This window comes from Schistocerca cancellata, chromosome 5 (genome assembly GCF_023864275.1).
Source record: "Schistocerca cancellata isolate TAMUIC-IGC-003103 chromosome 5, iqSchCanc2.1, whole genome shotgun sequence".
Classification (NCBI taxonomy): Eukaryota; Metazoa; Arthropoda; class Insecta; order Orthoptera; family Acrididae; genus Schistocerca; species Schistocerca cancellata.
The window spans coordinates 66,694,764-66,707,993 of NC_064630.1; the positions used below are offsets into that span (position 1 = coordinate 66,694,764).

Genomic DNA, 13,230 nt, shown 5'->3' on the forward strand with positions numbered 1-13,230 from the left:
TGATCATTAACTGCTTGAAATTTGCTATTGTTATCTGTTTTTATTTCAGTTAACTGCACTAAATTTGTCATTGTCATCCATCTCCATTTCCTCTAATTTTACTAAAATCAACTACAAAATATTTGCTTTCACTGTTTCTTTGCTGACTACAAATTCACTTGGTTCAATGTTCTGGCAGGGTCCTACATTTTTCACTTCATCACTGTTGATACAACTTTGTTGGGCAGTCCTAGGGTCTTTTTTCTTTGAGTAATTGGAATTTTATATAAACTGAAGTTGACACAAATCACTGTCCTTTCTCCTTCTGCAACAGACGAAACTTTGTTATCAATCAACTGAGCCTGGCTGATGCCCACACTTATAATCTTACCCTCTCATACATCACCACTAAATTTCTCTGTCTCTGCAAAAGTTTGAAAAGCTTTGAGAGGCATAACATATACAAAAGAAAAACTTTTTACTTATCTTCATTTTCTATCATTGTTGGCTGCAGTTCTCACGTTAGGGGTACATTCTTGAAGCTGTAATTTTGATTTTGTGGGTTCCAGTTGATCTGAATAATTGATGAAATACTTTCTCATGCTATGACTTCCTTTTATTTTATTCCATTCTTCTATATCACACTGACTTCACAATCTCCATTTTCATAAACCAACAATTACATTGTTACTAACAAAATAAAAAAAAACATGTGCATTTCCATCAGAGGCATGCCCACTACTACCTACATTCAGCAGTACTCACAATATTCCAAAGAGTTCACAAAGCAAAAGAGTTAAAAAACTTCCTTGACAAAAGAAGAATTTACACCAAGTTATATCATTATTCTATAAATGAGTCCAGAACTAGATTTAATAATTAGCATTAGATTGTGCAATTAATAATATGATTTTAAGTATACCAGATATATTTTATAGTTTCAAATACTTCTAAAAGAGGAGTAATTTTTAGCTGTACATATCTATAATAACTTTTTATACATTTTAGCCTGAAATATAATACATTGTATACAAAATCATATGAAATTCATTTAGCTAAACAGCTGATATAACGTTCACCTTTACAGGAATCAAAAGTATTTAAAAAAAAAAAAAAAAAAAAAAAAAAACGGTAATGTTAGAGGATTACAACAGGTCAAGTAATTTGCCTAAATAACAAACCACTGATTTTCATATGCAGTGATTGTGCCTGATAGTGACCCAGATTGGTTCCATAGAATTTACATCAGGTGAATCTGGCCTTCAGGATATCAATGTGAGTTCACAATAATGCTCTTCAAAGCAGTGTAGCATGGTCTAGCTCTGAGATACAGACAATTATATTGCTGAAATATGATATCACTATTGGGGAAGACATCAAGCATGAAGGAATGCTGGTGGTTCACAGCTGTCAGCATGTCTTTGATTACTACCTCAGGTCCCACGTAAGTGGAGAATGTGTCCTACAGAATAATACTGCTCCACTAGCCTGTGTCTGTGGCACACTGCACATTTTGACCCACTGCTCACCTCTTTGTCAATGTTTGTGAAGAGGACCATTGAAATAGTGGAGCAAAAATGTGATTCACCAGAAGAGCCAACCCATTTCCATTGATCGACAGTTCAGTTCTGATGGTCCTGTGCCCTGTGCTCTGAAACACTTGTGTATGCACCAGCAGTGTCTCCTTCAGCAGAGATGCCACAGACCACCATTGACTCTGCTTATAGAGCAGACAAGCCTTCTAACCCCATGTTCTGTCAAGAGTCATGGATATCCAACCATTTAGTGCCTATTGGTAGTCTGACTGTCCTTCTACCTCTTTCCATGGATGCTCACAACAGTAACAAGAGAACATTCAATCAGTTTTACCATTTTCGAGATACTCGTTCACAGGCTCTGTGCTATAATAATTTGCCCTTTGTCACAGTCAGTTATCTCAATGGATTTCCCCATTTGCAGCACATATCTTTGCTATGGTGATCTCCCGTCTGTGTCTGCTCCACTTACAAACCTTTGTTACTACATTACATGCCCGCAATGGCACCTGATGGCATCTAACATCACAGTGGGCAGTGATCATAATGTTTTGGCTTATCATTGTATTTTATACAGTATTGTGAACCAATTTTTGGCTTTCCAGGCCACTATCAAACAACTGAACACTGAACACACAATCCACACGTCAGCAAGTCTTTTTAGCTGTACAAAGACAATTATTTCCAAAGATATGGGAAGATCTGAAGAATATACATCAGTAAAAAAACACATAATTGCAATGCATCAGTCTGATGTGGGCACAATACACAAAATTTTATTTAATAATGCACTGAATGTTTTATACTCTTATTATATCAGTACAAATCTATAAACACACTGCTTATATCTGCAGAATCTAAAGTATCAAATATGTTGTTGTGGTCTTCAGTCCAGAGACTGGTTTGATGCAGCTCTTCAAATATGTCATTAAATAACACTTTGTGTTTTGTCTCTGTGTTAGACTGAAGCATTGCATTCTGTGCTTTTTGTATAGATACCTAATCTTTAAATCATCACATATATTTGAAAATAACAATCTTTTTACAGATAGTAACTCTTGCTAATTTGTTCAGACTGTCTGTCCAGTCTTGAGTTTTCTGATGATGGCAGAGAAATTTGAAAACTGGTTGTCAACAAAAAATAAAATAAATGTTATTCTAGAACATTAATCTTGTATGTTTCAAATTTCTGAAGGAATATTCCATAAATGTTAACTAAAATAACTCTCAACAGAATTAATGGTTATGAAATTTAATGAAACAATTTGACATCACTCGAATTCATTCAGAAGTGTTAAACATACAATGTAAAGAATATGCCATGACAATAATGGAAATCTGTGTCAGACCAGGATTTGAATCAAGATCTGCATTTTTATCAGTATCTGGTGTACTCTGCAGAAATAACAGGAGGGAGAAATGAATCAAACAATGGGAAATTCAGATGAAATGTAACAATATTATGAGAAGGAAAGTTGTCACTCACTATATAGAGGAGATGCTGAGTCGCAGGTAGGCACAGTAAAAAGACTCTCACAATTAAAGCTTTTGGCCATTAAGGCCTTCTTCAAAAATAGACACACACACACACACACACACACACACACACACACACACACACACACACACACACACACACACATGTGCATGCGCTCATATGCAAGTCACACACACGACTGCAGACTCAGGCTGTGTGGTTTCAGCTGCCTGAGACTGCATTTGTGTGTGTGAGTTGTGTTTGCATGAGTGTGTTTGTGTGTGTGTGTGTGTGTGTGTGTGTGTGTGTGTGTGTGTGTGTGTGTGTGTGTGTGTGTTGTTGACAAAGGCCTTAATGACCAAAACTTTAATTGTGACAGTCATTTTGTTATGCCTATCTGCGACTCAGGAGGGAGAAATGAGCTCAACTGAAAATTTGAATCAATCCTAGCGGCTTCCAAGGATGACCTGAAGTGATTAAAGTGAATATTTGTGATTAGTAGAAGACTTGGTTTGAATCACTGTGTGACACAGATGAGTAGATCAGGTAACTAGTGAGGAAGGTCTGGATCAGACTGGAGAGAAAAGAAACTTGTAGCACAATTTCAGATGATAACGCACATTGTGAGGCAGTAAGGAATAATTAATTTGTTAATGAAGGAACATGCAGAGAGTAAAAACTGTGAAGGGCGACCGGAGCATGGCTATAACAGTGCGCTTCAAATGGATGTAAGGCTGCAGTAGTTATTTAGAGGTGAAGAGGCTTGCACACGATAGAGTGGCTTGGAGAACTGCATTCAACCAGTCATTGTGCTACAGAGCATAAAATCGTGACAAATACATGTTCAGTGGTCAGTGATTTACCATATATAAAAATATACTGCATTATGGCGCTTTAAACTGTATATAGTCTGAGCTGCTAATATTGGTGTGAATCTTGACCACTATTGGTCTTGGTTCTGAAACATGTTCTTTGAACAAGTCTTAAGTGTAAAAGTTAAAAATTTCCTGGTATACAGACTGTTCAATGAAATTTCAGGGTGGCAGCAAGTTTTGACATCTAGCAGTACACCCAAAAATTTTTTCAACATATTTTGAATGTTTCTTCAATCTTGTTTCATTGCATTGTTTTGCAGCCATCAGTTGAACATCTTGCCCAAGAAGTTTTTAAGGATCCACCAGAAGAGGAAGAGGAAGATGAAAGTGAAATTAAGGGAAAACCAGATTATCATAAATTAAAACTGGAGAGACAATTTGCTGCTCTCTCAAGACGTTTAATAAAATCTGTTGTAAACAAGATAGAAGCATGTGATCTAAGACGAAAAATTATGAAGCCTCCATTGCCAGGTAACTTCTTTTTTCATACCACACTGTTGACAATAATTTCAGGTCACATCAAATTTTTCCAGATGCTTCCTTGATAATTTAGACCAACCTGCCTGTAAAGTAAAGAATAAGAAAGTATTATGTGCACATGATAAATTTTTTTAACCTCTCAAAAGAGTAATATAACTGCACCAGTAGCTTCCAAAGAGTACATTGGACCTATTTTATCATGAAGTCAGTAAAATAAAAAAAGTTATAAGTTAAAATAATGGAAGAAAGACGGTAGCCACTCATCATATAGTTGACGAGTTGAGTGCTCAGAAAGTACACAAATATGGTTGAAAACATTACTGATCGTTTAGACACTGTCCATCATCAGAGCAGTCTAAAAAAATGTGGAAGATAGTGTAATACACAAGACAGAGATTACTGCGAAAACATTGTCCACAAGTTAATAAGAGGTGGGAGGTCAGAGTGGGGATGGGGATTGGAGGGAATAGACAGGTCAGAAAATAAATTATATACTAAACTAAAAGGGAGTGAAGAAAGGAATAGTTACTGTGAAGCACTTCTGAGACCAAAGAAATTAAATGCAAATTAAAGCCAGGTGGCTGATGAGAACCAGGGACATTTTGTAATGCCAGTTCCCACCTGCGGTGTTCTGAGAAAATGGTGTCTGGGTGAAGAATCCAGATGGCTTGTGTGATGAAACAGGTCACAACTGTCATGTTGTAGAGCATGCTTTGCAAAAGGATATTGTATGTTGCCAGTATCCACACATTCATCATAACCGATAACTTGGTGATAATTGTGCCAATATAAAAGACCAAACAATGGTTACATGACAGCTGGTACTTGACATGTGACATTTCAGAGATGGCTCGCCCTTTGATAGTATACGTTTTGCCAGTAACAGGGCTGGTATAAGTGGTGGTAGAGTGGTGCATAGGGCAGTCTTACAGCAGGTTCAATCACAGGGTTAGAAGATACAGGGTAGGGAAATGGTACAGGTGGGGCAAAGGATCTGACAAGGATTTTGTAGAGATTGGGACAGCAACAAAAAGTTATTATAAGTGTGGTGGACTGAAGCTTTGCCTGAATGGACCTCATTTCAAGGCATCATTTTAGGAAGTCATAGCCTTGTCAAAGTTGCTGATCAACATATTCAAGACCAGAATGATACTGAGTGACAAGAAGTGTACTCCTAAGTTGTTTTCTGGGGGGTTTAGAGGTACCAGGAGTGGATGTGATGGCTAGGAAATCTGTTTCTGAACTGGACTGTTCTGCTGGGGTAATTATGCCAGTGAAGGCTGAGATGAGAATAGTGATGAATTGTTGTAAAGAGTCAGCATCTAAATAAATACATTTGCCTCAAATGCCAAGACTGTATGGGAGGGCAACTGTCGAAATTTAAGTACTTCTGATTCTTAGTAGGTTTAATGTGAATAGAAGTGTGTTGCTGACTTTCAGTAAGGATTATGTCAACATTAAGGAAGAGTGGCATGGGACTGGGAATAAGACCATATGAAATTTAATTGTAAGAATCTATTGAGACATTTCAATAATTTTAACAGGTCAGCTTCACCATAAGTCCATGTGGCAAAGATGTCATAAATGTATCTAAATCAAACGAGTGCTGTAGGCTCATAGATCCCAGGAAATCCCCTTTCAAATGACCAATGGAAAGGTTAGCATAGAAAAGAGCCATCCTGGCTCCACTTGCCAGATCCTCATCTGTTTGTATCTGTCCCTCAAAAGTAAAGTATTTGGTGGTAATTATAAAGTTGATTAAGACAAGCAGGAGGGAAGTCATCAGTTCACAGTCAGGCAGGTGCAGAGTGAGGAAAAGTTCAGCAGCCGACAGACCATGTACATGGGGGTGTTGGTATAGAGGGAGGTGGCATCAGTAGTGACAAACAAAGTGTGTGGTGGGAGCAGGATGGGCACAGATTTCAGACAATCTATCAAATGGTTGTTGTCTTTAATATAGGAGGAAAGTCTTTGTACTTTAGGTTTCAGGTGTTGATTGACTAAGGCAGATATCCATTAGGTCAGTGCTCTTAAGCCAGAATGAGCAAAGTGGTGCAGTGAATAGCACACTGGACTCGCATTTGGAGGACTAAATTTCAAACCTGCATCCAGCCACCCTGATTTAGGTTTCCTGTGATTTCCCTAAATTGCTTCAGGAAAATGCTGGGATGGTTCATTCAAAAGGCCACAGCCAATTTCCTTCCCCATCCTTCCCTAATCAGAGCTTGTGCTACATCTCTAATGACCTTGTTGATGAGACATTAAACACTAATCTCCTCTTCCTCCTCCTCCTCTTAAGCCAGCAACTGTGGGACGATCAGAGTGATTCAATTTGTGGATCTTAGGAAGAAGGTAAAAGCAATTCTGGTAGCTGTAGTCCAAAGTTTTTGTTAATCATGCCTTTTGCATTCTTGTGGAGATATTTCTATAGTAAAGATCATCCCCTAACAAATATTTTTTCATAAATTTAGCTCTAAAATTCTTTTTAATGTAACAAAATATTTTCTTAAAAATTTCCATGTGCTATTGCACTACCTTAGGCATTGACTTTCCAGAAAACTGAAATATGTATTTTTTTTATTTCTATCCCAGAAGTCAAATATTAGTTGTCACAGATATAACCTTAAAAATCCTTAGTAGTTCTTTAGTAATTTTTTATTTTCAAGAAACCTTTCACCTACTGTTTTACCCCCTTAGTGGCTGAATTTCCAAAGATGCTGTAACATGTATTTTTTTTTTCTGACTGAGAAACAAAATACCATTTATCATACTTCTAGCTTCAAAATTCCCTTAATAGCAAGATACTTTCAAAAAGCCTTTCAACCCCCATTTCACCCCATTAGGAGTGCAATTTCAGACAATCACTTCCTAAATGATACCTGCAGTATAATATCCACACCCTCTGCAAACTTCAAGTTTCTTTTCTTAGCAGTTTGTGCTGGATGATGATGAGTCTGTCCCTATTTCACCTCCTTACGGGCTGAATTTCCAAAATGAGTGATACATGTATTTTTTCATCCGTAACTGAGAAGCAAAATATGATATTTCAAAGATTTAGCTTTAAAAATACCTCCACAGTGAAATATTTTCATAAAATGTTTCACCTCCCATTTCACTCCCTTAGGGGTTGAATTTAATAGTGATATATTTTCAAAAAAAGCTTTCACCCCATTTTTAACCCTAATAAGGTTAAATTTCCAAAAAATATTGAAACACATATTTCTTTATTTCTGACTGAGAAACCAAATACCAATTTTCGCAGGTGCAGCTGCAAAATTGCCTTAATAGCAAGATTTTACAGAAAAACATTTCATCTCTGTTTCAGCTCCTTAAGGTCGGAATTTTAAGAAATCCCTTCTTAAATGATGCCTACAGTATAAGAGCCACACTTTCTCCAAATTTCAAGTTTCTACCGTTAGTGATTTGGGCTGGGCAATGATGAGTCAGTCAGTCAGTCAGCTGGGACATTGTCTTTTATATACAGACATTATTGTTCTTATTATTGTGTTGACTTTGATGACACCATTTGCATCTAAATATGTTTCAAGGTGAACTAAAACATTTGTATTTGTATATGCTCTAACTAAGGAAAGATGAGGGGCAGACAAGTGCTGTAGTTTGCCCCGTAAGTAGCAAAACATATACTATCAGCGGAAGAGCCACCTGTAAATCGACACACATTGTATACAAGGCATTATGTAAAAACTGTTCAGCTTTTTATTTTGGCACAATGACACCAAGTTATCAGCTAGGATGAATGGTTGTAGCTCCCTGTGCGAGGAAAATGGAGTTAAATGGGGTGATGCATTCTTATTTAAGCAATGTAAAACAGTTTGTCTCAGTCATAAGTGTAAATTATTCCATAATGCAAATCAGCACAAGTGTTCCACAAGGATCTATTCTTGGACCCTTCTTCTTCATTGCAGCAATCAATGATTTGCCTAGTATCATAGCTCATTCTGTCATATGTTATGCAGATGATACAGTGCTACTTCCCACACAATGGAGAATCTCAGATCTGAATAAGATAACAAAAGAAAGTCTTGATACGGCCTTGGACTGGTTTGCAGCTTGTGCATATTATGTATCATAGAACCATAATAACACACTTTTAGAGTCAAAATGAACATTTATTTCGGCACTGAACAGAGCAAATACAGAAGTGGACATTGAACATGGCACGAGAGAGCAAAGACCGAATGAAAAGCCAAAGAAAATAATCAGAGAAGTGTCACTTTGCATTAGAGACACCACAGAGCCCCCCACCCCCTGCGGCAGTGCGGAGCACAACTGAGCAATGCTAGCACACGTCCACCAAAAAAGTTTTCATGCCAGCACAGTGGGCGGAGGCAGTATCCAGCACTCGATGTGTGTGGCTCAGGCACATTGTTGTCACAGTCTCACACAGCAGACAGCTGCGTAGGTGGTGGCGAATCGACGGGGGCCATGGAGGTGGCAGTATCAGGCGAGGCGTCGGCAGAGGCAGGTCGACAGGGAGCTGCGGAGAGTGGCTCAAGGAGGAACGACACAAGCTTTTCTCGTTGTACAGAAGCCATATTCGCTCATGCAGTATGCAGTTTCAGTTACCGGTGCCATTGCTGATTGCTGAGACCCACAAAGGGAGGCATGCATGGAGAGGCAGGGGGGGGGGGGGGCACAAGCGGTGGCAGTTGACTGACCTCGGCATGCCAGGATGGTGTGTGTGGAGCGTCAGTAGCACGCAATGACTGAGGACACGGCACAGTAGCCATGAAATGCGAGGGATCCAGCAAAGCGAGGACATAAGCATCCGTGCTGGGCCGAAGTGAAGTGGGTGGGGTGTCGGCGGCAGAAGATGATGGAGGGTATGGCACAGCAGCCACGTTATGCGAAAGGTCCCACAAAACAAGAACAGGGCCGGCCTGCTGGTCCAACGGCATCAACACAGAACCGGTAGCAGGGAAAGTGCAGCTCGACACAGGAGCAAAGCAGAGTGAAGACACAGTAGGAGGGGGAGGCGGCATTGAAAGAAGCAGCTCTGCAGAGAGGCTGCATAAGGTACTCTGTGCATGAGGCAATTCAGTGGAGGCAGTAGCAATGCAGGAGTGTAACTCTGTGTTACGTGTGCAGAGCCCGTCGATCTGTTTACAGATGTCCGGTAAATTGGAGAGATGTGCTGTAATACCTTTGAGCAGAGAATCACATGTGGAAAACATAGCCAAGGAGCATGTGTGCATGAGTGTAATAGGATATGTCTTTTAATTTGTACCATATTATGTATCAGAGGCTGACTTAATGGGTTGGTTCTGAAGGCCACAAATGAAATGAAATAAACAACATAAAAAAACACACACCTGATCTAGATGTGTAGTCCATGACAGTGCTCTCCTTATAAAGCTTAGTATGCACTTATACACTGTTCAGACTCATTGCTGCAATTTTTTGTCACAGACTTTTTGTGGCAGACTGTTTTGTCCTGTCTCACAAACAATCATGACTTCATCTAGATGTGATTCGAGGAAACCAAAAAGTTGGCTGTTGATTCCTCTGCCATTCTGCTGAAAAACTTCCCTCATACAAATGAATCAAAGCTTCATCCCTTTTTGAAAAAGTTCATTGGAAAACTTCTACATGCAAAACAAACAAAAAAACCACAGTTTTTGGATTGACATGTTTTTTTGCAGTGCAGTTCTTCTCAGATGATTGCTTTGATACGTTGATGTTAAGTAACTCACTGCATGTTGTTCGAAGAATTTACAGTAAATTATGAGTGTGAATTGTGATTGCTAATCTGAGGGAAGCAGAAATGGACAGTCTAAAATTATTGTCCTTTTTTTAAATGCCTCACCTGAACGTCTGTAGAAGTCTTTAAAAATCTTTTATAATAATCAATAAGGAATTTCTCAATCCCATTCCATCCTCTGTTTTAAAGGTGTCAAGAAGATCATGCCATGTCTGCTTCCTTCTTTAAGAAGCTTTTGAATCCACCAAAGTTTATGAGTAATGATGGTGCTTTTCAGTTGGTGCACTTTAGGTTGTACATTACTCTGCACAGAATGTAGGTAATATTTAAAAACATTTTTTAGTGGTCCCAAAGAGCATATGCCACTTTCTTGTCAGTGGAGATTTGTTTATGAGTCATATATATAATTTCAAAGTGTAGAAAAAAAATCTGAATATGTTAAGCCACATGCAACCTGAGCATTCTATGCTGAACACATTCCACCTGTTTTTGGTACATCAAATGAAGTGGAGTGTTCATACACGATAGATGGCTGTGGCATCGCTTTTACAATGCTGGTGGACTCTAATTCATCAAGGCTAATCCAGTTTTTGCGAAATACTTATAATTTGTACCCACAAATGGCCGTTGTGAATCGATCTGTGTAATAGTGAAACTTGCACCAAAACCCCTACTGTAGTTTCTGAGACTAACTCGAATGTACAGACAGAAACTTTGGTGGGGAGATGTACAAACTTCTGTTCCAGTGGAATCTATCGTATGAGTGTCAGACTAGGTTCCAGAAAGTGGAGGAGAGGAAAGGCTTAGACCAAATAGAGTAAGGAAGCAGTAATTGAATGTTCCATCATTTCTTGTGGAAAGTTCTGCACAAGCTAATATGGCAGATGAATATCCCCCCACCTGAAGAAAGACCATAGAATTTGGGGACATACAAATAGACTCTACTTCTTCAGACCACCTCCTTAAATGAGGGCATAGTTACAAGGTGCAATGTGAAGTCATTAAGTCTTACATAATGTTCACAAAAAAAGGAAGGTGAACTACATTGAAATACCTGCCCAGCTAGCCGCACAGTCTAACAAGCTGCTTTCCGAGTGGTCCCTGGCATGAATCTGCCTGGCAGATTAGTGTTGAGGTCCAATGTGTCAGCCAGCCTGTGGATGGATTTTAAGGCAGTTTTCCATCTGTCTCGGCAAATGCAGGCTAGTTTGCCTTATTTCGCCTTAGTTACACTATGTCGGCAATTGCTGTGCAAACACTGTCTCCGTGTATGTGTAAACCATAATTATTCTACCTACTGAATGATCAGACACAGTTCCCTTGATCACTGCTTCTCACTGGAGTTACCGCTAATAAACCCTACGAGACTGCTTTATAAATTACTCATCCTATGCACATGCCTTATTTTCTCCTTTGTTTCAGTTGTTGTTGCACTTGCCATGCTAAACTGACCTTGTTTAATTACAGTTGTTTATAGTCATTATATTGTACCTGTTTATGATACTGGACCTTTTGAGGATAAGATTATGTTATTCATTACCCCCACGGAACACATCACTCAGTCTTACCAGATATTGTTCAGATTGTTTTCCTCTTAGAATCATTGTGTAATTTGTTATGTAATTCATTGTTTAATGTGTCACTTATTGCACAAAACCCAATTACATTTACATCACATTTTTACTGAAATAACCACTCTTGTATTAGTCATAAATCAAGCATTAACAGTTGAAGGGCACTTTTTCAAAACTCAGTAACTGTAAAAAATTTCACAATTGAGTTAGGAAGGCATAATTTTGACCTAATATATCAATATATTTTATTATATATATAAAAACAAAGATGATGTGACTTACCAAATCAAAGCGCTGGCGGGTCGATAGACACACAAACAAACACAAACATACACACAAAATTCAAGCTTTCGCAACCTTGGTTGCATTGGTTGCAACCATTGGTTGCGAAAGCTTGAATTTTGTGTGTTTGTTTGTATTTGTTTGTGTGTCTATCGACCTGCCAGTGCTTTCATTTGGTAAGTCACATCATCTTTTTTTTTAGATATATTTTTCCCACGTGGAATGTTTCCCTCTATTATATCCATATCATTAATATATTTTATTACAATGATTTATTAATGTCAGTGACATATAGTAATCATGTAAAAATTAAAATATTCAAACATATCTATCTAGACAAAAATAGAAAAACTCTTTTCATTGAAAACTGTGTTGCAATTATCAAGTTGAAAAAACACTCCTCATTTGTCAGCTTGCAGAACCAAATGAAACAGTAGTGTGGTTGTACTATTTTAAAATCTTTGATCCCACAATCACAGCCAGAAATATTTATCTTTGTACTAACAATGAGGTAATAAATGGAAACAGATTTGTAAAATAATAAATATTACAGAACAACAACAATTTTGAAAAAGATTGACTGCTACTCACTATAAAGATGCCATGCTGAGTTGCATACAGGCACAATTAAAAGCCTGTTACAAACTAAGGTTTTGGCCAAAGCCTTCTTCAGCTAAGAAAGAAAAACACACACACACACACACACACACACACACACACACACACACACACACACACACACAAAAGCAGGCACACCCTTCACCCACGTAATTGCTATCTCTGGCTACTCTTGCTGGACTACTGCAACTGTTGCTTTGAATGAAAGCAATAACTGGGAGTGAGGCAGGGAAGGGGGAGGAACAGTAGAGTATGGTAGGGGTAGGGGGAGAGAAGAGCTCTGTCTGGTGTAGCGTGCAGGGACTAGAAGGTGTCAAGGCAAGGCTGCCATGGTCAGAGTTGAAAAACTGTGGGGGAAATGGGAGTGGGGAGTGGAAAAATAAATGAGCAGAAAGGGGAAAAGATTGGTGGGTGTGATGACAGATGAAAACAGTGAGGGTATGGGGATATGAATTGGGGAGGTTATGTGACAGCCCTAAACCCATATTTAAGCACGTTGGGCTTGTCAAAGACCTACCTCCTTCTCCCAATTGCTCCAATGGAAACACCTCTTCACAACATATCCCTCCTACCAAACCCAACGTAATCCCAACATTGACGACTGCTTCTCCCAGTTCGTATCACCATCCAACCATGATTCTCCTGCTCTCCCATCTCACCATCCACCGATCACCTTCCGGAGTTTCTT

General features: G+C 38.7%; 1 protein-coding gene across 1 annotated transcript in view; it reads left to right on the top strand.

Moving 5' to 3' along the window:
* LOC126188366 (uncharacterized) overlaps positions 1–10,095 on the top strand; it is a 171,026-nt gene extending 160,931 nt beyond the window's left edge. Inside the window, exons 9-10 of the mRNA XM_049929964.1 lie at positions 4,127–4,337; positions 10,010–10,095. Of these exons, the coding sequence (XP_049785921.1) occupies positions 4,127–4,337; positions 10,010–10,095 (297 nt within the window). The remainder of the gene's footprint in view (positions 1–4,126; positions 4,338–10,009) is intronic.
* Positions 10,096–13,230: the final 3,135 nt, after the last annotated feature.